At 49.9% G+C, this 25580-nt stretch overlaps 1 protein-coding gene across 2 annotated transcripts; it reads left to right on the forward strand.

The window, feature by feature from the left end:
- Rrp1b (ribosomal RNA processing 1B) lies at positions 1-25580 on the forward strand. Of its 2 annotated transcripts, NM_001427282.1 has the most exons (16): positions 1-186; positions 8994-9076; positions 10611-10668; positions 11504-11589; positions 12391-12452; positions 12897-13026; positions 13978-14042; positions 14526-14692; positions 15409-15497; positions 16497-16594; positions 17847-17866; positions 18707-18835; positions 19491-20176; positions 21592-21732; positions 22175-22238; positions 23218-25580. In NM_001427282.1, the coding sequence occupies exons 1-16, from the start codon at positions 57-59 to the stop codon at positions 23409-23411; spliced, it is 2202 nt and encodes a 733-aa protein (NP_001414211.1). In that variant the 5' UTR covers positions 1-56; the 3' UTR covers positions 23412-25580. The 2 variants fall into 2 exon arrangements, with proteins under 2 accessions (NP_001414211.1, XP_017457363.1); XM_017601874.3 differs by lacking the exons at positions 1-186; positions 8994-9076 and adding an exon at positions 9086-9313 and having other exon boundaries at positions 23218-25579.

A 25580-nucleotide genomic window follows, 5' to 3' on the forward strand; every position in this document is an offset into this window, starting at 1 on the left:
AGATCGCTCGGCGGCTAGCCGCACGCGCGCAGCCCGGGGATGCTGAAGCGGGTGCGATGGCTCCCGCCATGCAGTCTACCGAGCTCCAGTTCGCACAGCGGCTGGCCTCCAGTGAGAAGGGCGTCCGCGACCGCGCCGTGAGGAAACTGCGGCAGTATCTCAGCGCAAGGACGCAGAGCGACACAGGTGCGGGCCTGGGTCCGCGCCGCTGCGCGCGGCGAGGGTCGCGCCAGTGGGCACGGGTGCGGCTGCTACGGGCTGTGCGGCAGAGCTCCTGACCGCTAGTCCCAGCTCACCGCTGGCCCAGTTCGCCGAGGCTCGTTTGTGTTTCTTGTTTGTGTTCCATGGATAGTACCTGTAGGCGCTGGGGTGCGTTAGAGAGTTAGCCCTGAGAAGAACTCTGGCAGTGTGGTGGTAGAACTGATGGCAGTGTAGTGGAGCACGTGTGAATGCGGGAATGTATATCAGTAGCGTGGAAAAGTGCAGGAGAAAGTCCTTCTAAAGGAAGCCACCTGTGCTCTGTTGAGATTTTGACAGGAGGAAGCCAGGCAGGCAGACGCAAGAACGCTAAGTGTGCCCTGAGCCAGAGAAATCTATCTGTAAGTTGGCGCGCAGGGCGTGTTGAGATAAAATTGAACCTGGGGGCAATGTGGTCACTTCGCTGGCTTTGGGGAAAGGGAGGGGAGGTTGGATTTTAACTGCCGTGGAATGCATTGCAAAGATTTATTTTAAGTGACCCAGAATAGATTCTGTTAACTCCTGAATGAATTCGCAAAGTCTAGACTGCAGCATACTGTGAAGGTTTCAGGTTGCAGCCAGTTGGCTAAAGTTTGAGTTACGGGTTGCTAAATCTGATTAAAATTGAAGTCTGGGGGGCCTGAGAGATTGCTCAGCCGTTCAAGTCCCAGTACCCACATGGCAGCTCAGAACCCTTTTCCTGGAAAGGAGTCACCCCCTCTGACCTCTACCAACACCAGGCATGCACGTGGTGCATAAACATAGAAGCAGGCAAACCTCCCACTAAACTACCTACTTACTCATACCTAAACTAAATCTTTTTTTTTAAATGGTTTTTGATTGAAATCAGTCCCAGGTGGCAGTACATACCATTAATTCCAGCATCGTGAGGCTAAGGGCAGCCAGGGTCACAGAGCAAGCAAGACCTTATTGCCAAGAAAGGAGACTTTTTGAGACGTCTGATAAAAACTAAAAGTTTTTTTTTTTTTTCTGGGGCTGGGGACCGAGCCCAGGACCTTGCGCTTCCTAGGTAAGCGCTCTACCACTGAGCCAAATCCCCAACCCCAAGTTTTTAAGTTCCAAAAGTTATGTTTCCACTGTGGAATCCAGAGGTCAGATTTAGGTAGTGAGGTTTACCGAGCTGAGCCGCCTTGGCAGCTGCATTTCCCATCCCCACCCCCACCCCAGCCCTGTTAAGGATTGCCCCAGAAATTCAGTTTCCTCTCATATTGTCAATTTTCCTATATACGTGTGCTGGTGGTCCCTAAACCTAACTTACTGGCCCAGGTGGACCTTGGCTATCCTCCGCTCAGATTAGTGTCACTAGCCTGGTACTCCACCTGGCTGTCCCATGAGTGCCTCAGTACCAACAATGGCATCTGCTCCTCCCTCCAAACACCTGTTCTCTCCTGCTGCTCCTCCTCCTCAGCTGCTCATTCTTCCCACATTTTCTCACCACCATCTTACATACACACACACACACACACACACACACACACACACACACACACTATCCTTCTGTCCTTCTCAGTTAACTTGAATTACTCTGCCTTAACCAGAAGTTCCTTTATTTTACCTAGATTTCTGGTCCATCCGTTCCCTTAACTCTGTTGTGCCTTTTGTTTACTTGGGTCCCCCCCACCCCCCGCCGCCGCCGCCCCGACCCGACCCCAGACAGGGTCTCTCTGTATCCCTGGCTTTCCTGGAACTCACTCTCTAGACCAGGCTGGCCTCGAACTCAGATTGCCTGCCAAGTGCTGGGCTTAAAGTTGTGAGCCCCCATTGCCTGGTTTGTTTGGTTTTGGTTTTTTGAGACAGGATTTCTCAGTGTTATAGCTCTGGTTGTTCTGGAGACCAAGCTGGCCTCAAACTCTCAGAGGTCCACCTCCCTCTGTCTCCTGAGTGCTGGGGTTAAAGGCATTTGCCCCAGGCTTCCATTGTGCCTCTTTAGTCTGCCCTCCACAAACAGCCCAGGTCATTTTCTTAAAGCAAATCTCATCTTCCCACTGCTTCCCTTGAAGGCCACAGTCTGACAGACCTGGTGTCCTCACCTGCTCTTCTAATTCCTCAGTAGTCCGTTAAACCCCTGTGGCTGAGCACACCACTCACACTCTTCTTGCCTCCTCCCCCCTTGCATTCAGGCTTGTTCTACAAAGAATTTTGCCCTAGCAGTATCACTTCTGAGAGAAATCCTCCTTTATGATCTCTCCCACCACCCTGTCACCCCTAAAATTATAAAATCTGTGCCCCTCTGATAGTGCTTAGATACAGAGGGAAGGAAAAGCTATTTGTTCTGAGAAAGGATTTCCCAGAGCCAGGAGTGGTCTCTACTAGCTATACTGAGAACGGATGACCTTGTCCTCAGCTATGTGCAGATAGCTTTGTTTGTATGAACTCTGTGGTTTGTATCCTTTCCCCCACAGGCACTGTAAGCTTCCCTTTGTCCTCTAAGCCATAGGTGAAAATATGGAGCCTTAGGAGAGCCTTCAGGAGACAAAAGCAAAGTACAGTACACCTGGACTGGAGACAGCCTGAGAGCATGCTTCTCAGAACCCTTTGAGAACAGCCCCCCCACCCCCGTCCCAAAAAAAAAGAGAACAGGCCCAATACCCCAGGGTACTTCCTGATGACTTATCTTTTTCCCCTATTCATCATCGTGGCCAGTTTGTGGGATATCGTAGGCCTTCAGAAAAATAAAATAACTGTGGACTGTAGAGGGACTGGAGAGATGGCTCAGCAGGTTAGAACATTCGCTCCTGCAGAGAATTGGCATTCCATTCCTGGCACCCGTGTGGTGGCTCATAACCATCCATTACTCTAGTGTCAGAGCCTCTGACACGGTCTTCTAACCTCAACAGTCTACAGTCACCACAGACACACATGGTGTACATGTGAAATAAGTATGCGTGAAATAAATGAAAAATAACTGCGGGGCTAGGAAAATGGCTCCCTCGGTAACATGCTTGTCATGTACCCGTGAGGACCTGAGTTCAGGCGTTTACTCATGAAAGCCAGTGTAAATCCTGGGGTAGCCAGATTGATACGATAATCTGTCTCAGAAAATTAGCTGGAGAGCTAGGGAAGAAAATACCTAGCACCGACTTCCAACCTATACATGTGTGCCATGCAAATAAGTAAAAACTGCAGGGTAAATGTCTTAATGATCATGGCCCAACGGGGCTGCAGAGAAGGAGCACTGGCTGCTCTTCCAGACCTGGGTTCAATTCCCAGCAACCACACACAGCTGCCAGTTTCAAGAGACCCAACACCCTCACACATACATACGTGCAGTCAAACACCAATGCACATAGAACGGAAAAGAGAAGAAAACATTTAAAAATAATAACCATGGGACAGGAAAACCAAAGTGTCTGGCACTGCAAGGCCCCATCATAATAGAATCACAAGCTTGCATCTCCTTGACAAACTCAGTTTGTTTTGTAACCTTACTTGTTGGGAAATCTGACATTTTCGTCTCACTGAAGACTTACTGTTGACTTACTGCCTTACTGTCTGTCAGCAGCATAAATAGATAGGTCTGTGGTCTTTGCTGTCAAGAAACAGTCTCGGCATTTTAGTTCATGGTGGCTCATGAGTCCTGGTATAGCCTTTCATAAATGCAGCAAACAAAAAGCACCATGTCCTCTTGTGTACACTGTTGTTGGTGTAGAGAGTACAGCAGTGAGCCAAGCAGGCAGTCCCTGCCTGTCTTAGCATTTCTCAGCCTTAAACATTTAACACCTACCATAAAGCTATGGTGTATCCTAGCATCAACCCTGTGGCAATTCCGTTTGTGTCATTGTTTTTATTAGTAATAGTTTGCGTGTGTGCTCACACACACATGATGTGGGAGGAGATAGAACACACCACATGTTTGGAAATGTCAGTCAGTTCTCTCCTTTGGTTTTCACGGGGGTTCAAAAGCTGGAGATCTGGCCACCAGGTTTGTGTGGCCAGCACCTTCTCTGCCAAGCCCCAGCCTCCTTTTGGTGGCGTAGAAGGTGACTGAATTTGTGGTTGGTGGTGGCTTAGTCATTGTAGCTGTTGTGGAAGTAAGTGCCTTTGCTGCTGGCGGCATTAGGGTTCTCCATCAGAGAGTTATAAAGGGGGGAGGTGTGCATGTCTGGAGTATGCACAGCCCCATCCAGAATGGCTCCTGTGTTCATTCCGTGGAGAGGGTTGCTATTGGATGTTGTCATTTCAAAACAATGGTATGTCCTGTGTCTTCACACCTTTAATATCCTTGACATTGTTTTTAGGCTAGCTAAATCTGAGCTGTTGTCTGTCAGAAAGTAGGTCATAGAACATGTAAATTCGTCCCCACCCAGGCACTCACTTTCAACCCCAGCACTCAGGAAGTAGAAGCTGGTGTATATTGCTGAGTTTAAGGGCAGCCTGGTCTACATAGTGAGTTCCAGGCTAGACAAAGATACATGGTGAAACCTTCCCCCCCCCCCAAAAAAAAAAGTTTTTTCCTGGACAAGTATGGTAGTCACACTAGTGACTTGAGCTTGGGAGGCTGGGGCAAGATTGTAAGTTCCAGGTCAGCCTGGGCTACACAGAAAGACCATCCCAAAATAAAGGGCAGAGGAGGAGAGACTTAGCAATAGAGCGTTTGCCTGGAGTACCCAGGACCCTGTGTTCATTCCCAGTGCCTCACAAAGTTGTTGCCAAGAAGAAAAGAGCTTTGAAAGCAGTTAGCAAATAAAGCTACTGCAGATACTTTCCTCAGTGAGTAAAAGGGATCAGGTACTCAGTGTTTCTCCAGACTTCTTTAAGTTCTTTAAAAATCTGTTCCTGTTTTTACCAACTAAACTCTTAGGTAAAAATGGGGTTTTTATATGTATTTTGGAAGTAAATTTTTAGAATGGGGGACTTGAACAGTCTGGGGCTTCTTACAGTTTTTTTTAATCACCACCCCTTTGGCCTGATAGTATACAGATTTATTCACTTGTAAACAAAACATTTGCTAATGATTACGTCAGAGAATTTTATTTTTAAAACTTCTGGCGGGGCTGGAGAGATGGCTCAGCAGTTAAGAGCACCCGACTGCTCTTCCAGAGGTCATGAGTTCAATTCCCAGCAACCACATGGTGGCTCACAACCATCTGTAAAGAGATCTGATGCCCTCTTCTGGTGTATCTGAAGACAGCTACAGTGTACTTATATATAATAAATAAATAAATCTTTGAAAAAAAAAAAAAAAACTTCTGGCACATACATACTCTTGCCACGTATTGAAAAGGAGAACAGTATGCATCATCAACAACAACAACAACAATAATAATAATAATAATCCAGAGGCAGAAGCAGGTGGATCTCTGAGTTCAAGGCCAGCCTAGACTACCTAGCGAATTCTAGGACTACCAGAGCTACATAGTAGAGAGACTTTGCTGTCCTGAAATTCTCTCTATAGACCAGCCTGGCGTCTAATTCACAGAGACCCACCTGCCTGCAGCCCACTAGTGCTATGATTAAGGTGTGTGCTACCACCACCGCCTTGCCATTTTGGAGCGTGCTGTGAAGGAACAATACAGAAACAGTGAAGTCTTCAGTTTTCAGTAATTAAACCACTACACTTGTCTAAAGGCAGAGAACACGTGTATAGAGTACAAGGCTATAGTTTGTCACCTACGGTTGTCAAGAATCTGAGGTCAGGTGTTGTAGGCGGTGTTCACTGGCATTGTGCCATGGTGTCATACAAAGTACAAAATGGGCATGTTGTGTGTTCAGAACTGGGGCCACGTACACACATACATGGTCTAGCACCGCCAGCAACACCTTGGATTCATTGCGTGTTTAATTTGAGTTAGTTTTGCAGTGCATTCAGAGAGCTTTTACTACTGACTTGAAATTTTTGAATGTTTTGCAAGCTGTATTTTCATTGTGCAGTATTTGGCCTGGGGTGGGAATGAGAGTTCGAGACATACTTGGAAGGCGGGTAGGACGGTTTTAGCCGGTCACAGTCCACTCAGCATCTATGCCACAGATTTTAAAGGCACAGAGATGCCCCTGCATGACAGCTGAACCGCAGTTTCTCTTTGTCCCACTGGTAGTCCCCATTCTTTTGCTCTCCCCCTGTGTGACTAGAAAGACTTGTGTGCCAAGCCTGAGCAAGACGGATGTCCGCAGAGCCTGGATGATACTGTGTGAGGAGGTTAGTTGCCCTGTCTCTGACTTAGCCTGAGCCCTCATTGTTGGCAGTCCTCCCTCGACAACCTTACCCTGAACTCCTACAGTTAGCCCTGAAGGGACTAACAGTGCAGCTAGCAGACAAGACCTGACGTGCCCGGCCCTGGCCTCATGTGGAACCAAGACTTTAATCCTCTGTGCTGTGGTTCACTAATGGCCGTAGCGTTCCATGAAGAGCACCCTCTTTTTATAGCTGTGGTGGCTCAGCACTTGACTGGCCATCTGATGTGTCACTTCCATTCACCTCACAGCATGTAGTCCCCAAACATAAGGATTCTTCTGACAACCACAGCATCTCCTTACACCATAAAAAAGATCTTAGTCAGGCCCAGGGGTCTGCGCCTGTCATCACAGGAGGAGGCAGAGAAATTTAAGCATTTGAGACCAGCCTGGGCTACATAGCAAGACTCAGAAAAATCACACAAATAAAAGGTATTGGTGTCATGAAATTATTAAATTTATTCAAATTATTCAACTTCATGGAGTTTTCTCCCCATCTTTTATGTGTTTATGTCAATGCAAACAAGACTCCTGTGGCTGGTATATGTGCAGACTTAATTTTTAGCAGCCCCACCCCCCTCATTCTGTTTTTTACTGAATGTAGGTCATTTGTCTTGTAAAATGCCACCCCTTTAGTCTCATTTAATGTGTTCCTCTGCACCCTAGGTTTTCTATAAACAAGTATTCAGAGGTACAGGTCAGATTGTATATGATTACACAGACCAGTCTGTGTTACGTATTTCCCTGTAATAAGTTTTAGCTGATGGTTTGGTGTGGCCTGATCCAAGTGATCTAAAGTAATTTCTGAAGTCACCAGCCTTACCCAGAACCACAGTTCTCCAGGGACATGTGCATCTTGGATCACGATTAAACAGGAACGGGTTACCATGACAAGAAGAGTTGTGACTGCAGTGGGGCAGGTGCTAGGGGTTGTGCCATATTTGCATTAGCAGAGAGAGGCCGGCTCACACATCGGCTGCCTGTATGGCTCCTTAAGGAAATGTCTTTGACTAGCTAACTCCACCACGGTTTCTGTTATCCTGGTGTTTGGGTGTGGATTGTCTGAGATGGCCTTGCTAAGTAGCCTCCTGGAACTCTGCCTGCATCTATATTGGGATGAAAGGCATGTGCTCCCACACTTGCTGCCTTCAATTTAAGTAGAAAACTACTGTAAAAACATGAAACTGCAACATTATAAAGGTATCGACGAGAAAAACCTTCCTTTAGAAACCTTTTTGAGAGAGTATTGGAGGGTGTGTGTGTGTGTGTGTGTGTGTGTGTGTGTGTGTGTGTGCGCGTGTGCGCGCGCGCGCGCGCACTTGTAAAAGCCATAGAGGCTGTTGAGTGGCTTCCGTGATCCCTCTACCCTATTCCCTTAAGGCAAGTTCTCTCACTAAACCTGAAGCTTGGTGTTTCTGCTAGGCTGAGGTGACCATTGGGAATCACAGGCATACAGAGCTCTTCTGTGGAGCCGAAGATTCAGTCAGGTCCTCCTGCATAACAGATGGCCTCACCTCAGCCTGGAGATGGCTCTTAAATCAGTCATAAAATAAGATCGGCCCACCAAGCACACTACAGAAGCATGAGTCCATTGCAAGGGCTCTTGGTCATTTAAGAATACCTTTTAGAGTTAATAGCACACTGGCTTCAAATACGTACTTGAGTTGTGTGAGGTGGAACACAGACAGTGTCAAGGCCAGTCTGAGGTAAGTAGCAAGACCCTGTCCAAACAATTAAGGAAGCAAACCAGCAAAAAAGGAAGTCTGCGTTCATTCATCTAGTGTGTCCCAGAGTGGTGCTGAGAAGACCTCCTGTGCTTCCCAGTCACTCAGCTAGAGACCACGTGTGACACATCAGAACCTAGAATGTTCCTTGTCCCCTAGCCTCATCATTCACAGTCATCTTTGCTTCCTGACACCAGGAGCTGCCGGCCATGAGCCTGGCAGCTCAGCAGCAATGGGCAGAGCAATGACCCCTCCCGGGCACGCCACTTAAAACAGGCTGAAACCGCCTTAAGAGCTGCCCAAGAAGTGACTGGCACAATCAGAAAATGGGGCATGGTTGACTTTTGCCCATGGCTGGACCCTTCTACAAGTATACTTGAGCAGACCCGTCCTTGGGCTGGCCCAGTCTTCTGTCTTTGGACCAGGAGGGGTTCTGCCATTTTCTAGGAATACTCTGTGATCGGAGACTCTTACATCTTTTATAGGGTTTGTAGTTCTCCTTCGTTGAGATGGTGAAACTTCCTTTCTTCCCTTCTTGGTTCAAGGGATGAGTTCAAGGCCTTGTGAGTGTTTAGCAACTGGTATACCAGGCACATGGGTTAGTTTTAGTGTCGCACATGCAGATAAGGACTTGCCTCTGTTGCCACCCTCCCTTGGCTGATAACAAACAACACGTGTGGTACTTGGAACATTAGCCACTAGCATAAGGTGTACTTCGGGTTTAGGGACCGGTATGCATAGGAAGGGAATGCATGTAGTAGTTTTGCCATTTGCATAGCAACTGTAAAAGTTAAGGAAAGAGTGTAGACTGTAAGGTGCTTGTGCTGTTTTCTCCTGCAGGAAGTTTCAGTCAGGAAGAACTCCTAAAAATATGGAAAGGACTCTTCTACTGCATGTGGGTGCAGGACGAACCCCTTCTGCAGGTAACGCAGTCCCCAGCCATGGCCCTGGACCTTTGACGATGGATAAGAGACTTGACTGTTTACGTCCCGCCAATCTGCTGCCATCCCCAAACAGCTGGAAGTAAATGCTTCAAGGAGCCATTGTCTCAGCTCTTGTCCCCTCAGGAAGGGGCGGCGGGCACTTAGGCTGTGCTTTCAGACATACCGGACACGCTAAGTCATAGATCCCATTGCTCTCGCCATTTCATAGCTTCCATGGTAGGTTTTCCATGACGTCTTAACGCTTCTGTTTTGTTTTCTGTTGTCTATAATGCATGGTCAGAAGCACAGCGGTCAGTGACCTGCTGAATTTCAGTTTCCACACAAAGCAAGCAGCCAGGCCCTGTGGCTAAAGCACCATGAGATGCTGTGGTTCCCAGAATGCACAGGCCAGCTTTCATCTCTGCCCACTGAGCCTACTTGCCACATGTACTACTGTAGAAGAGCTTTGTTCTAACACCGGAAACTAGACCTGCCTCAGTAGCAAGGGAGTGAGGGTCACAACGCACGACCACAGCGTAGGGTCCTCCTGGGTGGCACTTACCTTGTACGTGAAGCCTTGCTACTTTTCTCAGGACATGTAGTGACTTGTCTCGGTTCACTGCATTGATTCTGCTGAACATATTTTGAGTGGGCTAGCAGGGCAAAATATTGTAAGATTATATTCAGAAGTAGCAACAAGCAGCTTTAGTGGAGGAAGAGAACCAACAAAAGGAACATCATTTTCAAGTCTTGGAGTTCATTCAAGACAAATAAGGAACTCTGGGCACAGGAGACGGGAGCAGTGCCAGGAAGGGCACCCGTCCTCAGGTAGCAGGGAAATAGAAGGCTTCCTCCTAGGCTCAGCCACTTAGTTCTGCTGAACAGAGTCTGCTGTGCCACAGGCACACATACCCCTCGGGGGCAATTTGCCCAGAGCACAACCTAGAGGAATCTCTTGGCATTTCAGCCCTCCCCTCCTAACAGGAGACTGGAGTGCAAACCCTATTGCACAAGCACCAGCAAGGTGGCTCTGTGCTTTCTGGCTTTGCAGCATTTGGTACTCAGGATAGATTCAGTTTAGTCTACATCTTAAAAACAGAGTGGGGCATGGTAACATGCACCTTTAGTCCCCGAGCTTAGGGGACAGAAACAGGTGGTTTTCTCTGAGTTCAAAGCTAGCCTAGTCTACAGAGTGAATTCCAGGACAGCTGGGGCTGTGTAGAAAAAGCCTGTCTCCGAAAAAGGAGGGGTGGGGTGGGTGTTGGCAGTGAGATTGTTTTCCTGGAATCGTCCAACCTCCCACCACAGACACTTTCTTGAACACAGTTTTAGCATTTTTCCAGAAGCATATGGCATTAGCCCAGTAGTTGATTGAAGTTTGGAGTTACACATTTGATAAAGCCTGAGGTGTCAGCCACAGATCTAAAACAAGAAGCCCAGGCTTTCCCACCACAGAGGGAGAGGGATGCAGCCCGCAGCACCCGCATCAGTGTGACCACCTAATAACCGATGTTTTCCCCGCCCGCCTTTGCAGGAGGAGCTAGCGAACATTATTTCCCAACTCATCCACGTTGTTAACAGCTCCGAGGCTCGTAAGTCCTGCCGTTTTCCTGGCTCTGACTTCCTTGGTAGCAGGTCTGATAGCTTACCTGGGGAGCCTAGTCAGTGCTTTTCTTCTGGTCTGGGAATGAGTGATATGGCAGCCTCTGCTAGTGCTGAACAGAGGTCATATGACATTTCAGACACTGATCAGCTCCCAAACTCAGGCTGCCCTCACACTTAGAAGCTGTGACGCCTTTGCCACTGCACCCTGGCTGAGATTAGAGCCATCTTGACTATAAATCACTGTAATAAAGTGTAAGGTAACCCTGCTCTACCTAAAAGAAAAGGTGGAAATTTCTGAAGCTGGACAACAGTCAGTCCTGTTTGACACCTTCTGAATTCTGGCTGACTTACAACACCCAAGATCCTGCATTTGTTGTATAGTAAAGATTTGCGTTTGTTTATAAATTGTGCTGGGCATGGTGGTATATGTCTGTAATCCCAACATCTAGAAAGCTAAGGTAGGAGGTGTGAGAGGCCAGCCTGGGTAGCAGCCAACCCCTACATTCGAAGGAAGTGTTCAAAAGTCAGTAAGTGGGGAATCTGTGGATTAGATAATGTGTCTCACCCAGACAGCATGCACATCAGAAGGATGGATAAAGACCAGTGCCTTGGGAGCGCTTTGACCGAGACGCTGACGGCATCTGTTGTGATGTCTTTATAGCTGCAAAGGAAATCACTGAGCATAGTTAGCCATTGGCCAAGCTCCACCTGTCCAAGAATTCTGAGATAGACACGTAAAGAGAACTGGGTGTGTTTTCTGTCGTTCCTTCCTGCTATGTGCTCCTGCGGCAGCAGGGCACTGAGAGCCTCTTGTCCCTGCAGAGCACCTGTTTATTCAGACCTTCTGGCAGACCGTGAATCGAGAGTGGCAAGGGATAGACAAGCTGCGACTGGACAAGTACTACATGGTAAGGTGGTGCCTCCCCATGCGGACCGGAAGAGTTGACACACAGAATGTTCTGTCTGCAGAGTGGCAGAGAGCTGGGGTGCAGCTCGGCACTACTGCACTTGCCTGGCATTTTTTCTTCTCTTTCTGAAGCTGAGTTGGAGTTTGATAAAAGGGTTTCTTGTGTGTGTATTTGGAGGTGGGAGGTTGGTTTTGGTTTTTCAAGTCAGGTTGCTCTGTGTAGCCCTAGCTGTCCTGCACTCACTCTGTATACCAGGTTGGCCTCAAACTCAGAGATCTCAAGCCTTTGCCTCCCAAGCAAACCACTTCCCAGCTTGCTAAGAGGTTTTATAGATTTGTGAACAGTAGAGTTAAGAGATAGAGAGGCTGTTGGGAAGAAATTAACCCACACCCAAGAACATGGGTATGAGGTTCTCAGACAGAGCTTGCCTTGCCCGGCCATCTTCAGACCAAGCTTCCATCCAAAGCAAGAAAATGGTGAAAGTCCAGACGTGCTGTGGCGGAATCAGGCACGTGCCGAAGGTGCCTCTGTTCCCGTCTGAGCTGCTGGGAATGAGGCTGGGAGCGCAGATGTCTTGCATTGGTTTTGTTGGTTTTCTGGGGGTGCGGGGGAGTCTGTGCTGTGCCGTCTCTGGTCTTGGATAGAGGCACTTACTACCCCTGTCTGCCTCAATGCTGCTAATCCAGAAGCTGAAGCGATTTAAGGACGTTGTCTTGCTTTGGGGACCCAGAACTAGGGTCCTCGTCCTGCCAAGATAATCACTACGTTTTTACTCTTACTATAAAACATGCCGACCCTTAGCTGATCCGCCTGGTCCTGAGGCAGTCCTTCGAAGTTCTCAAGCGGAATGCCTGGGAAGAGAGGTGGGTAAACCATTTGCGTGGACGTGTGGTGGCGTTAAGAGCATGTCAGAGTTGCTGGGTGGTTCAGTGGTGGAGCACTTGCCTGATGGGTATGAGGCCCTAGTTCTGATCTTTAATGTGCTCCCCCACATCTTTATAGAACAATGGGGTCCTCTGGGATTCTAGGTAATCAGAAGCATGAATTGGCTCGTCTCTGCCTGCCATGCTTAGTGCCATGAGAAGCAAGTAGACGCTGAGCCAAGGGAGGGTAAATCCAGGGGAGCCCGAAACGGTCACTTGAAGCCAATGAAGAGCAGTTTCTTCTCTTGGGGCCTCACATTGACTTACACAGTACGAGCAGTAAATGCGTATTTTTGTCTGTTCTTTGAAAAGAGGGAGGTATTGGCGATAATGTCTTTAAAAAAACCAACTGTGTTATTGGTTTGTTTTCTTGCTGTTCTTCAGCCAAATCACACTGTTTCTGGACATCCTGATGAAGGAGATCCTGAGTCCCGAGAGTCGGTCCCCCAACGGAGTGAGATCCCACTTGATTGATGTGTACTTGGATGAGCTCTCCACTGTGGGAGGGAGAGAGGTGAGGAGCAGCGCTGCGCTGGGACCACCATGCCGGGGCTTGTTATGGGCACTGTCAGCACCAGCAGCCTCTCTGAGGCTTCTCCCCTCCTGGCACCCTGTCCCAGACAGCTAGTGGGCTGTACCTGTGTCTGGAAGTCTTACCTGTGAAGTAGGATTGAGCCGCACACTCAGCTGGAGTAGCTGAGGCAGGAGAGTCGTTTGAGCAAGGAATGCAAGGCCCGTGTTCAGGCCTTGCGGACACTGAAAATCTCAGCACTGACTACACATCTCACGTTCCAGGGCGGCCTGTGCCATGCCACACCACACCACACAGCAAGGCCCTGCCGCTGCCCGCAGAAAAACAGCGTCCAGAGGGAAAGGAAAGAAAGGCAGGGTGTACCGCCTAGTCCCAAAGCTGCGGGAAAGCCGGTAGACGGTGCGGTTACCCAATATAAGCCGACAAAAGGCTAGAAAGAAAGGTGCACTTTTATGTACAGATGGTTTTCTCAAGTTAGGATATAAACAATTTCTACTCTTTGGCATTTTGTAGTGGGTGTTTTATACATATATTAAGTAAAAGGACTTATAAATAAAATTTTTTTGAGGGGCAACCATGTACACTTACACTGAATCAATGAATGAATGAAGTTTAAACAAAGAATGGCTTTGTTTCATACTCTGAGTCGGCATCCACATAGAATTCCTATTTTCCTTGCCGTTCTGGAGCTAGCCAGGGCCTTCTGCTAGGCAGGTGCCACACCCAGCTGTCTAAAGAGGTGGTCACAGGACTGAGACACCCGGAAACCCACAGTGAGGTTTCGGGCAGTTCTGCGGTGCGTCTGGGACTGCCTGGACAGGCATGAGTGTGACTGTCTGACCTTCAAGAGGGGCAGGCGCTTCCTTCTCTAGAACTCATCAGAGAAAAGACTGTCTTTCCTCACTTTCCCTCTGTTTCATATCTGAATTGCAGCTCTTAGCTGATCAGAACCTCAAGTTAATCGATCCGTTCTGCAGAATTGCTGCCAAGACTAAGGAGTAAGTGGCTCCAGCCCGTGTGTTCCCACTGCTTCCGTTGGTACCCGAGGGTGGGGTTCTGCCATGCAGCACCGTGCCAGGCAGTCATCTAGTATAAGGAGCCCCCATTCCTAATACCCCTCACAGGCCTCAGACCAAGGCCAGCCCAGACTACACAAGATCCTGCTCAGATGAAGGGAAGAAAGCAGAGGTTCTAGTCCCTGTCAACAGTGCTACCAGTTGGCTGCCAATCCAGGATGCTCTCCCACACCAGACTCTCTCCTTCTGTCTGTCCTGTGGCACATGGTGATTCCCTGAATCTTGAGTGGACCTGTTTCAGGAGTGTCTGAGTCCCTGCTAACAAGTGGGGGGGCACACCAGGCCCCAGGCAGGCACATACATGTGCATGCACTTACCTGAGCTGTTCTCCACTGTGCTCCTGTCTGCACAGGCTCCAGGCCAAGCGTTTTAATCTCATTCTCTCCGATGTGCTTCTGCCCTCAGCCACACGCTGGTACAGACTGTAGCGAAGGGTGTCTTTGAAGTCATTGTAGATCAGTCTGCCTTTGTACCTGAAGAGTCTGTGGAAGAGCAGAAAACCAAAGAGGATGGCAATGGCCTCCCTGCAAATGAGCTGGCCTGTCAAAAGGTGGTCGGTGGGAAGAAGACTGGTGAGAGGCTTCATCTTATACTCTTCCTTTCTGCGGGGTTGGTCGGCACCTGGATTGTGCTCATTGGTGTGTACCAGTTTTGTCTGTGTGTACACGCGCACACACTCGTGGATATATTTTCATGTAGAGGCCAAATGTCAGTGTTGGAAGTCATTCCTCCGCCTTCATCCACCCCTTATTTTGAGATGAGGTTTCTCATCGACCTGCCTAAGCCTGCCGCCCCCTCTGGGTTTGGTTTTTAAGTCTTCATCAGGCGCTTTGTTGGCATCTCAGGGAACATAGGCCTCCCAACATATAAAGCGGACGCGTGTGTACGGCTGGTCCCCAGGGAAAACCCGACAGCACTCACACTAAGCCCAATTGATTCTGTCCCTCCTAGATGGTCACCTCCCTTGTGAGGTGTTTGGCCCATGACTGTGAGAGCTGCTGTGCAGTCAGGAGCACACACTTGTTCCTGTGGCTTCCTTCCAGCATCCTCAGTTGTTTGTGGGGGGTAGGGTTGTTTGGTATGGGGTTGGTACTGGGAACAAGACCTCAAGCTTCACATATAAAATAAAGACTGGGATATTTAAGAGTCTAATTTCGAGTGTCTCCCCAGGCAGCAGTCGCTAGTGTCCTCCCTGGTAATGGGAATTAAACCAGAGCCTGGAGGGACTAGGCCACTTCTACCCTTGAATGTCAAGACTGTGTCTTTGTCTTTGGGTGTGTTTTGGCAGCACTGGACGAATGCCTCAGAGATGGAGTCATTGGCAGCAGAGAAAGAGACATCTGTGCAGCCTTGAAAGATTCAGGGTCACCTCTCCAGGTGGGGGCAGCTTTTGCTTTTTATAGAATGTAGGTTGACCTGGGGTGGCTTGGCTAGAGAATTAGGGTCAGAGCTCATTAAGCCATAGGGCCTAAAATGTAAAGTCTTTTATAATCCCCTCTGTAACTAATGTCTGTCACCATTCTTAGAATGAGCTTGTTGGGGACAAATTTGAAAGAGTAGGGCTTTAATCAGGCATGGTGTTGCACACAGGGACTCTCAGCACATAGGAGGGTCTTAAGTTCAAGAACAGCCTGGGCTACCTAATAAACTCCTGTTCAAAAAAAAAAAAAAAAACAAAAAACAAAATGAAGCCATGCATGGTGGTACACACATTGAATCCCAGCCAGCACTCAAGAGGCAGAAAATCGTATCAAAAATAAACAATGACCAATGAAGTGGGTTTTGAAAGACACTGAACCTTGTTTTCTACGCAGTGTTGTCTGTTTTCCTTCATGCAGCCCTAGTGGTCCTTCTGCTCCTCCAAGTGCTGGGAATACAGCTGTGTGCACCACCATGCCAGGCTTCCGGTTTTGAGTTTTGGTTGCTTGGTTGGTTACTGGGTCTTTTTTTTTTTTTTGGTTCTTTTTTTCGGAGCTGGGGATCGAACCCAGGGCCTTGCGCTTCCTAGGTAAGCGCTCTACCACTGAGCTAAATCCCCAGCCCCGTTACTGGGTCTTTTATGTAGCCTTGGCTATTCTGCTAAGTAAACCAGGCTGGCCTTGAACTCACAAAGATCCACCTACCTCTGCTTCCCAACTGCTGAGATCAAAGGCATGTGCCACTACACACATGCATACACAATTGTGCTTTGAAAGAGCAAAGGCTATTATAGAGTCTAAGATTGAGAGCCCAGGGTGAGCATTAAAAAGAAGTCATCAGGCAGGTTTAAGTCTGCATGAGACCCCAGTTTGGAGAGGACGATTCCCAGGAACACCTAGAGGGTTCAAATAGGCCAGGCTGTCTCACCACTGCTCATGCTTCCTGTCTCCTTGGTAGTTTGACTATAAGGCTGTTGCTGATCGACTCCTGGAGATCGCCAACTCGAAGAGCACCCCTCCCTTCAACAGGAAGCGACTCTGCAGACTAGTCAGAAAGTAAGTGTGATCCCGCGGCCACGCCAGCATCTCCCCACGTGTCTCTTTTCCTTCTCCTCTTAAAGATCTATTTACTCTTAAATGTGTAAGTGTGTGTCTGTGTATGTGTGCTCTTGCAGTGGCCAGAAAAAGGTAGTGCTAAGCGGAAATCAGGGAAAAGCAACCCTGCTGGTCCCTCACAGCCCTAGGGTAGTAGTGCCAGTGTGCTCCTCTCGTGTCACCGTTGGCATGGCGTGGGACATGGGGCTTCAGTTAGTCGTGCTCACCCTCGCCTCCCAGCGGGTTTGTGCCGGAACAGTCAGATAGTCCAGTAGGTCAGCATCAGTGTCTGTAGGACCGCAGTGACAAATGACTGATGAGCCAGAAAGCCAGTTGGTGTGTTCTAACTTTGGACAACAGCTGTCTGGTTATGTCCTTTGTTTGGGTTAGCAGGCAACGGTCTAAGCTTGAGCCTTTATGTAATGAATGCCTTTAGAAAGGAGCTGGGGACCTGGCCCAATGGCTAAAGCACTTGCCACTGTGTGGGAAAACACGAGGGTTACGGTGTGAGGCTCATACCTAATCCCAGCACCCATGAAGGTTCCAGGTAGCAAGGCAGCTCGCTTGATTGGGAGGCAGAGATGGGACTCCCAGAGCAAGCTAGCTAGACTAGCCAGATTGCTAAGCTCCTAGTTCAAATGAGAGGCCCAATGGAGTGTGGCTGAGGAAGATACCTGGTATCAACTTGTGACCTCTACATGCACATGTGCTCACATGCAAACATGCTGACACACCAGAGCTGGCTCTTAGAGAGTACCCTGGACAGTGGCATCCGTCAGTTCTCATGTTTTATAGCCGGGTCTCTAAAGGCATGCCCGGGGCTCCCGTGTGGATGCTAGAGCTGGCCTGCCTGCCCCAGCCCCGTGTACATCCCTTATGCCCTCGACTTTGGTTATCTGGTCTGAAGCATAAAGCTGCATAGAGAGAACCTGGCTGGGCAGACCTCCCCTGAACATAGCAGCGTTAAACTGTCTGCCTTCAGAAACAAGTGAGAAAGACATTGGATCTCGGTACTGTGTGCCACTGTGTCTGTCCTTGCAGAGCTGGTGGAATGGCAGGCGCCTTTGTCCTAGGCTCCTTCCTCCCTCCCTCCCTGCATCCCTCGGTGGGGCTATGAGGAGAGGGTGAGCACTGAGAATCCGGATTCCTGCCTTACGTTCAGTACCTGAGCTGTGAACTCTCTGACCTTCCCTGTGCTCTTTTCCTTTTTCAGGTTCCAGGACCTCTCTGAAGGTAAGAAGAGTTGTTCTCACCCAGTAAACACCCCACCAAGGGCATCCCTGACAGATCTAGGACATGGGGTTGTAGGCCTTCACGGGAAAGTGATCGGTGGGGTGGCCACCCTCACTGGTTCACCTGGCACACCTAAGCGAGTGCCTGAGAAACGCCATGGTGCAAGACCCCTTTGTACATACTCTCCATCCATCTCGTGCCCCCTGTGTGGGGGTAATACTTGTGTGGTATTTATTTGAATTTTTATTGGTGCTTCCTGCAGTTAAGTTTTTAATGGGAGGAGGGAAGGCAGAGGCAGTGACTCCATGGTCAAGAGCACGGGCCGATCTTCTAGAGGACCAGGGTTCAGTTCCAGAACCCACTTGGTAGCTTACAACTATGTAACTCCAGATCCGGGAGATCCAGTCAATGCCCTCATCTGGCCTCTATGGACCCTAGGCGTATACATGATACACAGCGTACAGGCTGACAAACCTGGGCTAGGAAAATTACAGTCTTTTGTCAAAAAGAAATCCGGGTATCTCAGGACCGTTCATTTTCCTTTAGGACGAATGTCCCCAGGGAGTGAGCTTGGTTAAACCTGAGCGGGCCAGTGAGCCAGCTCTCCTGTTCCTTGTGCACTGACTGGATGGGCTCAGAACCAGTGGGAGTGTAAAGCTGACTAGACTGAGAGCCCACTGTCCAGGCTGTAGTCTGGTCAGGAGCCTCTGAGTGAAGTTGGAGGAGCGGCCGGGAGTGCAGGTGATGGAGCTGAAGCCAGGCTCAGGGAGGGCCCAGGAGCTGGGCTGCCACAGATGCAGAAGGCCCCAGAAGCTGACCAGTGTCCCTCTGAACCTACAGGCAATGGTGCTCAACTTAGTTTTGCTGAGGATATTTCTGCTGGTGAAAATGGTCAAGCCCTCAGTCAGAGAAGGCACAAGAGGAAGAGAAAGAAGCTTTTAGAGAGAGCTGCTTTAGAACGGGAGGAAGGTAAGCTGCAGAGCCTTAAGTCTCAGGGCTGAAGGAAGGTCACCGCTAACTCACATCTGGGTAACTCTGCCCTTGAGGTCATTTGTGTTTTGTAATTTGTTTTGGTTGGGTTGAGAGGGAGGGAGGTTTGTTCTTTGAGTTAGAGCTGTTTTATGTAGCCCAAGTTTCCCTCAAACTCACCTTCTGCTTCTACCTCTGCACCCAGAGAGCTGGGTGCTTTACCAGTGGCACTGCACCCACAGGTTCTCTAGGTTCTGGTGTTTTCTGTGCAGCCACTGATCTCTGGTTCTCTGGGCCACCAGTTAGCATTTTATGTGGGCTCTGTAGATCCTAACTCAAGTCCTCCTTTGACAGCCAGCACTTTACCTACTAAGCCATCTGCCCAGCCACCTGTGGGGATGTACAGACCTTAGCAGCTCTGTGGGGAGAGCCTGTCTCTAAAGGAATGTGCTGTGATGCTGTGCACCTGTGTTCCTGTCACTGGTGAGAGGTGGTCATCAGGATCAGGGTTCGAACCTACAGCACCCTTGTCTGTACGGCAGATTTTAGGCCAGTCTGAGCTACCTGAGACCCTGTCTCAGAAAAACAGCAAAACAAATCCCTGGCTGCCTGCGGTTGCCAGCGGGGTCTGCATCACTGATCTGCATTTTTGTAGGAAACACAGTCTCTGCTGCTGGTGAAGAGGACGGCGGGGGTCACATTCACAAGAGGAAAAGGAAAAAGAGGAAAAGGAGCCACTTCCAGTCTGACACTCAGGACCTGGGTTCTGTTGCCGAGGCTGCAGTACCTAGTGCTGACAGTGAGCCTGGTGCCGCCCAGAGGCATGCACTGCAAGCCTGCGTGGCGGCCCCTACAGCAGAGGCCACATCCAACACCAGGGAGAACAGTTCCGAGCCTACACCCGCCACGCCCATCCACAGTAAAAGGAAACGGCAGAGAAAGAAGAACCTGAGGGCCCACAGAGAGATCTGGAAATCCACCACTCTACCTCAGGAGGACGTGTCAAAGAATGACCCTGCCAGTGGGCAGCCTCAGACTGCTCTCATTTCTTCCTCAGAAGGTGGCCAAGCCCGGAAAAGGAAGCGGAAACTCGGAGCTCTCCCTGTCAGTAGTGGTGACCTAACCGTACAGAAGGCAGGTACTCCAGCAAGCCCAGTGGAGGGAAATGATGGCCAGACCACCCTGCCCCGGTGCAAGAGGTCACAAAAGAAGACAGCATCCAACACCCTTGACCACTATGATCCGTCCAGTCAAAAAACAGCAATCTCAAAAAAGAGAAAAAAGATGAAGCAGACGTCCAACGGTGTGTTGGAGTGCAGCGCTGGGCAGATCCAAGCTCTGGTAAGATGGGAAGGGCCTAGAGCTCGGGTGCTGGGCTTGAATAGCTGTGCTCAGAGGACTGAGCTGTCTGCTAGGGATAGGGATAGGGATAGCCACACGTCGGCGAAGCAGTGGTCAGAGTGCACTGCTTTATCACCGCTCTCACCAGTAAGCAGATGAAAGGTTCCCGTCTCAGTGGCCAAGGGCAGCTGCTCCACACAGAGCCTCTGCCTCTTCCCCACCTGATGTCCCTCTAAACCTGGAGCTCAGAGACTCAGTCAGGCCCCAGCCAGCCCCTGTGGTTATAACTTTTGGGTTAAAGGAAGAACTTTCTTTCTGTATGGGCTTTTAGAGCTGTAAGGACCCAAGCTCTTGTCTTGTGCCCTGTCTAGGCAATGGGCTGCAGGCCTAGCAAACACCACAGCAGGTGCTCACTGCCGTGGCCCACCAAGCCACCAAGATGGTGACGCTCTGGCTTTACAGGGAGACATCTGACTTTGCTCAGCACCACTGCCTACACACACTGCCTGGCAGTGCCTGTGACATTGAAGCCTGTCCCTGACTAGGTGAGCTCGTGGACCCTAAAGGATTACTGAAGGAGAGCAGATCCTAGGGCTGGCTTGGACATCATCTCAGCCTCCAGCTCTGCCCTTGGAAGAGGCGTCCTTTGCTACATAGCCTGCTTCTCGTGCCCTTGGCAGTCGGTCTTGGAATTGGGATGATTGCTAATGAGTTGGGTCTAGAGAGGTCACTGCTGTCTGCTCCCGGACTAGGGCTGCTTTGGGGCCAGAAGAAGGCGTTGTGCTTCAGCAGGGGCACCAAGCTCCAGTCTAGCAGCCGACATGGTGGCTCCACACTTAGCCTCCCAGATGTGAGGTCCCCTGAGCCTGAGCCTCGTAGCACCCTTGCCCCTCACACCAGATGTGTAGCCCACATAATGTCTGATCACAGATAGACAAAAAAAAAAGAGTTCTCATTTAGCGGATGCACCTTGAAGAATTACTAGCACTGTAGGCCCTGTGTTAGAACACAAAGTTAGGGGGGAAAACAGGCTTTACTGCTGAGAAGACAGTGTGATCGTTGCTGTCATGGTGAGGTCTGTGCTCCACTGAGCAGGAGAGCTCCTGACAGAAGAAACAGTGGGCTGTGGCCAAGGAGCTTGGGGTAGGTCGGCCTTTAGCACTTCCTCACTGCACCGTCCTGGTGTGGACCTGACCTGTTCACACCATCCTGGTGTGGACCTGACCTGTTCACACCATCCTGGTGTGGACCTGACCTGTTCACACCATCCTGGTGTGGACCTGACCTGTTCACACCATCCTGGTGTGGACCTCACCTGTTCACACCATCCTGGTGTGGACCTCACCTGTTCACACCATCCTGGTGTGGACCTGACAAGATCAGAGTCTCCTCTCAGCTTCCCTTCCTTCTCACAGGGAAGCAACAGGACTCTGAAGAAGCCACTGAAAATGGAGGACGACCTTGTGAAGTTTGACACCAGATTCTTACCAAAGGCCCTGTTCTTCAGGAAAGCCAAGAACAGCTCTGCCACCCGTCCCCAAGGTCCTACTGTCCAGGTGAGCCCTCTACAGGGACATGCAGACAGGGGTGCTGAGATCTGGAGTGCAAGTGCTCCATTCTACCTGGTAATGCAGGACTAATAGTAAATAACGCTTTTAATTCTGGGACAAAAGAAAGGTGATTATTGGAATATTCTTATAATTTGGGGTGATAAATTTGGGGTTCTGAACACCCTTACCCCTTACGGTTTTTCACTGGGAATGCACAGTGTCTAGTTTGGGAAGTCTGTGCATTCGGAAAAGTAGTTTGTGATCGTCACAGGCAGAAGTCTGGTAGTGCAGTCATTTAGGCTACAGCATGCTGCCCGGTTAGTCTCTGTGTGTGTGCAGGTCAGGAAAAGTACTACAAGGGCCTTCCCTGGGTGAGCTCTTCAGAGAAATCCCAGGCAAGGAAGCCCAGTACCTGTGTTACCATGGTTACTCCTTTGTTGTTCTACAGCTGAATAAAACACCCTCCAGTTCCAAGAAAGTCACCTTTGGATTGAACAGAAACATGACAGCAGGTGAGTGGGTGGCCTTCTGGAAAAGTTGCTTGGGACCAACCAGCTGGAGGGTTCCCCAGCAGCCAGGGTTCCCCAGCAGCCAGGGTTCCCCAGCAGCCAGAGATCATGGTCCTGTCTATTTCCAGGGAATTTCTATGTGGTCCTGACTGTCCTGGAGCTGTCCTGGAGCTCATTATGTAGACCATGCTAGCCTCAAACTCCCAGAGATTGACCTGCCTCTCTGCCTCCTGAATGTTAAGATTAAAGGCTGGGAGAGATTTCTTGGGATCTTCCTGGGCCACCAGGAAAAGGGTGTGGTGAGATGCCATTTGCCTGGGGGCTCTCTAGTTCTGTCTCAGGCTGAGAAACCCTGCAGGGTTCCTGAGCTACTGCTGCCTCGACTGAATGGTGGGCCACTCCTACTGTCAGATCAAAGAAGCCCACGGGCTCCTGAGAAGGTGTGCTTGGTGGTTGGTTTTTGAGGAGTCTGAGTGCGAGGCTGTACCCGACCTGGAACTCACAGATTCAGCACCCCTGCCTCCCTCTTGAGTGCTGAGTTAGCCAACGGCGCATTCGCCACACCCTAGTATTTTTAAATTTAACATGAATCTAAGACCTTATTCGTGTGGACAGTGAGTGTGAGCAAACATCTGTTTACATGAGGGAGCACATGGGTTTGGAGAGAGAGCAGAGGGTGCAGAAGGAGGGAAAAGCAAACACCTCAAGCTAAACAGTGCAATGCAGAGCTGGAGGGGAAGACAGCCCTCAGGCAGCTGCAGTCACTGCCTACGCACGCACGCACGCGCACATGCACGCACACGCGCACACACGCACGCACGCACGCAGCAAACCCCAGGACCCACCAGCTGGAGCATGCTCCCCTCGCTGCGTCTAGGCGTCCTCTGCATTTCTGGGGCCTGGGGAGCCCTGCATACCTGGAAGGGACAGAGATAACACCCAACTAAATAGACTAAGTAACCTTTACCTTTCTTTGGGACAGAATTTAAGAAGACAGACAAGAGTATCCTGGTCAGCCCCACGGGCCTCTCCAGAGTGGCATTTAACCCCGAGCAGAGGCCACTCCACGGAGTGTTGAAGACTCCCACAAGCTCCCCGGCCAGCACGCCTCTATCAACCATGAAGCTACCAGCAACTACCCCAAAGAGAAGGCCAAGGGCTGCGGACTTCTTCTGAGAGCCAGAATCCCTTTTGGAGGACTGCTTTTATACTGGATATTCTATAAATTATAACTTTTAAATGTGGGCTTTTTAATTATTTTACAAATATCCATGAATGGGACAATGTTTTGAACCTGGACTGCAGGCCACTCCTGCTAGGCTTGCAGCCATGGTTCCTGTCTGAGTCCACGCACACCCTCACCAGAAGGACTAGGTGCTGTTGGTACATGGAGCCCCCTCGGTGCCCATTGCTGCACCTGCCACAGTAGATTGCCTTCCTGGGCATCTGCTGTCTCAGTCTATCTCCTTGTGAAAGCATGTCAGCCTCAGGCACGTCTGGGCATTTGGCTGTTTGTCCTGGCGATGACTCTTGGAACTGAATGAGCAATGGTGTAGCTTTTCTACGGGTGACCAGCAGGAGGGTGGGCAGGTGTGAGGTGGGGAAAGCCACTTATCCACGAGGCTTTTCCTCCTCTGCCTGGCCTGTCCCTGTCCCTGTCTTCCTACCTCTATAGCAAGCCCAAAGTGTCTTTTCCGGAGGGCCAGTGCCCCCCAGGCTGCTGCCCACGTTAGCACATTGTCTTCCCAGGCCTCAGGCACAGTTCCTAACTGTGAGTGAGCCTAGGGCCTCCCTGACTGCACCAGCGGTGTCTGGACCCCAGGTTCTTGCCTGACTGGGAAGTCGGCCGCCCAGGAGGGGATGCACTCCCAGCTGTCTGTTACCTGCCTCCACGCATTTAACTTGGTGCAGAACCCAGGGAGCCACTCAGGCTTCCATCCAAACAAATCTGGCTCCTCCTCTAGAGCAAGGCCTACTTGGCAATTGCTCTTGTTAAAGGAAACCACCTTGGGTCTGAGGGATGGAGAGGCCTCAGAATTAAGCACAACAGGAGGCCCAGCACCTGGTTTTACCATCAGGAGCTGCTGGCTTGACATGGCAAGGCCAAGGCCCTATATCTCAAAGTCCTATCCATTTGCCTACTGTGCTCAGGGCATCCCCAGGTCTGTCTTACTCTGTGCACCCTGTGCAGGAGCCCCACTTTAAGCACCGCTGCTCCTCAGTAGAGGGTAGCAGCTCACTGCCAATGGGATCGCAGAGTTCAGGCACCACCTCTGGCCTCGCCTCACACAGTCAAAGGTCCACGTCCAAGTCTTGAACCAGCTGACTCCTAAATGCCATTCCCGATGGGAGTGAAGCAGTGACTTTGTCCTTTGCCTGCTCAGTCATAAAGTATACCACTAGGCCATAAGGATGGAGGTAACGCCTTACTAACGTCACAGTAGGTCATGCGCAGTGTAACGTGCCTGGTTACAGCATGCTGGGTTTACGTTCAAAGCTGACACCTGTCTACGAAGGTTAGGGTCAAGGCAGCAAACGCCTCGCTTCCTATTTTAAAAGTTCACTCACTGAGCCCAGCCCTCTTCTCTGTTTTAAAGATGGGGTAACAGAGCCAAGTGGGTCATACAGCCCAGCGGTGTGGAGCAGTACACCAGGCGGCAGGGATAGAATCAACCTCGCACCGTTTTCACGATGGCAGCCCATCCTCAGGAACCGTGAGTGTTCTGGGAGCACACCTACCAAATTGCTTCCAGGACGGAGGGTTAGACCTCAGTGCTGGGCACAGGTGGGCACCGCCATGCCTAGCAGAAAAGATTTCTGTTTATCTCTCATGCACAGCACAGGAAGGCTCTGCCATGTGAAGGAGTGCTTTAGAATGCCGTCCTGGTCCTTGGTGCAGATCATTTTCTCAATTCCTTCTTCAAATCCAGAGAAGCAAATCTTAGTGCTGGTGACCGGGTTGATTTTTGGTAAAAGACTATCTCCATCCTTAGTATGAGTTGTGATCGGTTCTGCACAATTCGGTTTCAAACTTACCTTTTTCTTTCCCTTTAAAAACAACAAGAACCAAGGTTTCCTTATGTATCCTATCCCATACTGGTCCCACACTGGTGGTCCTCCTGCCTCAGCCTTGCTAGGGCTGGGACACAGTATCACCTTTCTGAACAGAAGCACAGAAGTAGCATGAGGGGGATTGGGAAACAGTTGCCTGCCTGGGAAGTGGGTCTGTGTTCTCTCTAACTGCCGCAGTTCTGTTTGTTTACCATCAAATTGTATCGGTGTCTCCAGGGCTTGGCGGTACAAATCAAAGCCAAGACCAATTAAAAGAAATGTTTTTATCTTTGG

Source organism: Rattus norvegicus, chromosome 20, assembly GCF_036323735.1.
Source record: "Rattus norvegicus strain BN/NHsdMcwi chromosome 20, GRCr8, whole genome shotgun sequence".
NCBI lineage: Eukaryota > Metazoa > Chordata > Mammalia > Rodentia > Muridae > Rattus > Rattus norvegicus.

Excerpts from the sequence above, each read along its gene's own strand:
- Rrp1b (NM_001427282.1), top strand. The coding sequence starts at position 57 with ATGGCTCCCGCCATGCAGTCTACCGAGCTCCAGTTCGCACAGCGGCTG. Across the intron at positions 12,453-12,896 it reads CGGAATGCCTGGGAAGAGAG|CCAAATCACACTGTTTCTGG; the intron begins GTGGGTAAACCA and ends GCTGTTCTTCAG. Across the intron at positions 17,867-18,706 it reads GTTCCAGGACCTCTCTGAAG|GCAATGGTGCTCAACTTAGT; the intron begins GTAAGAAGAGTT and ends CTGAACCTACAG.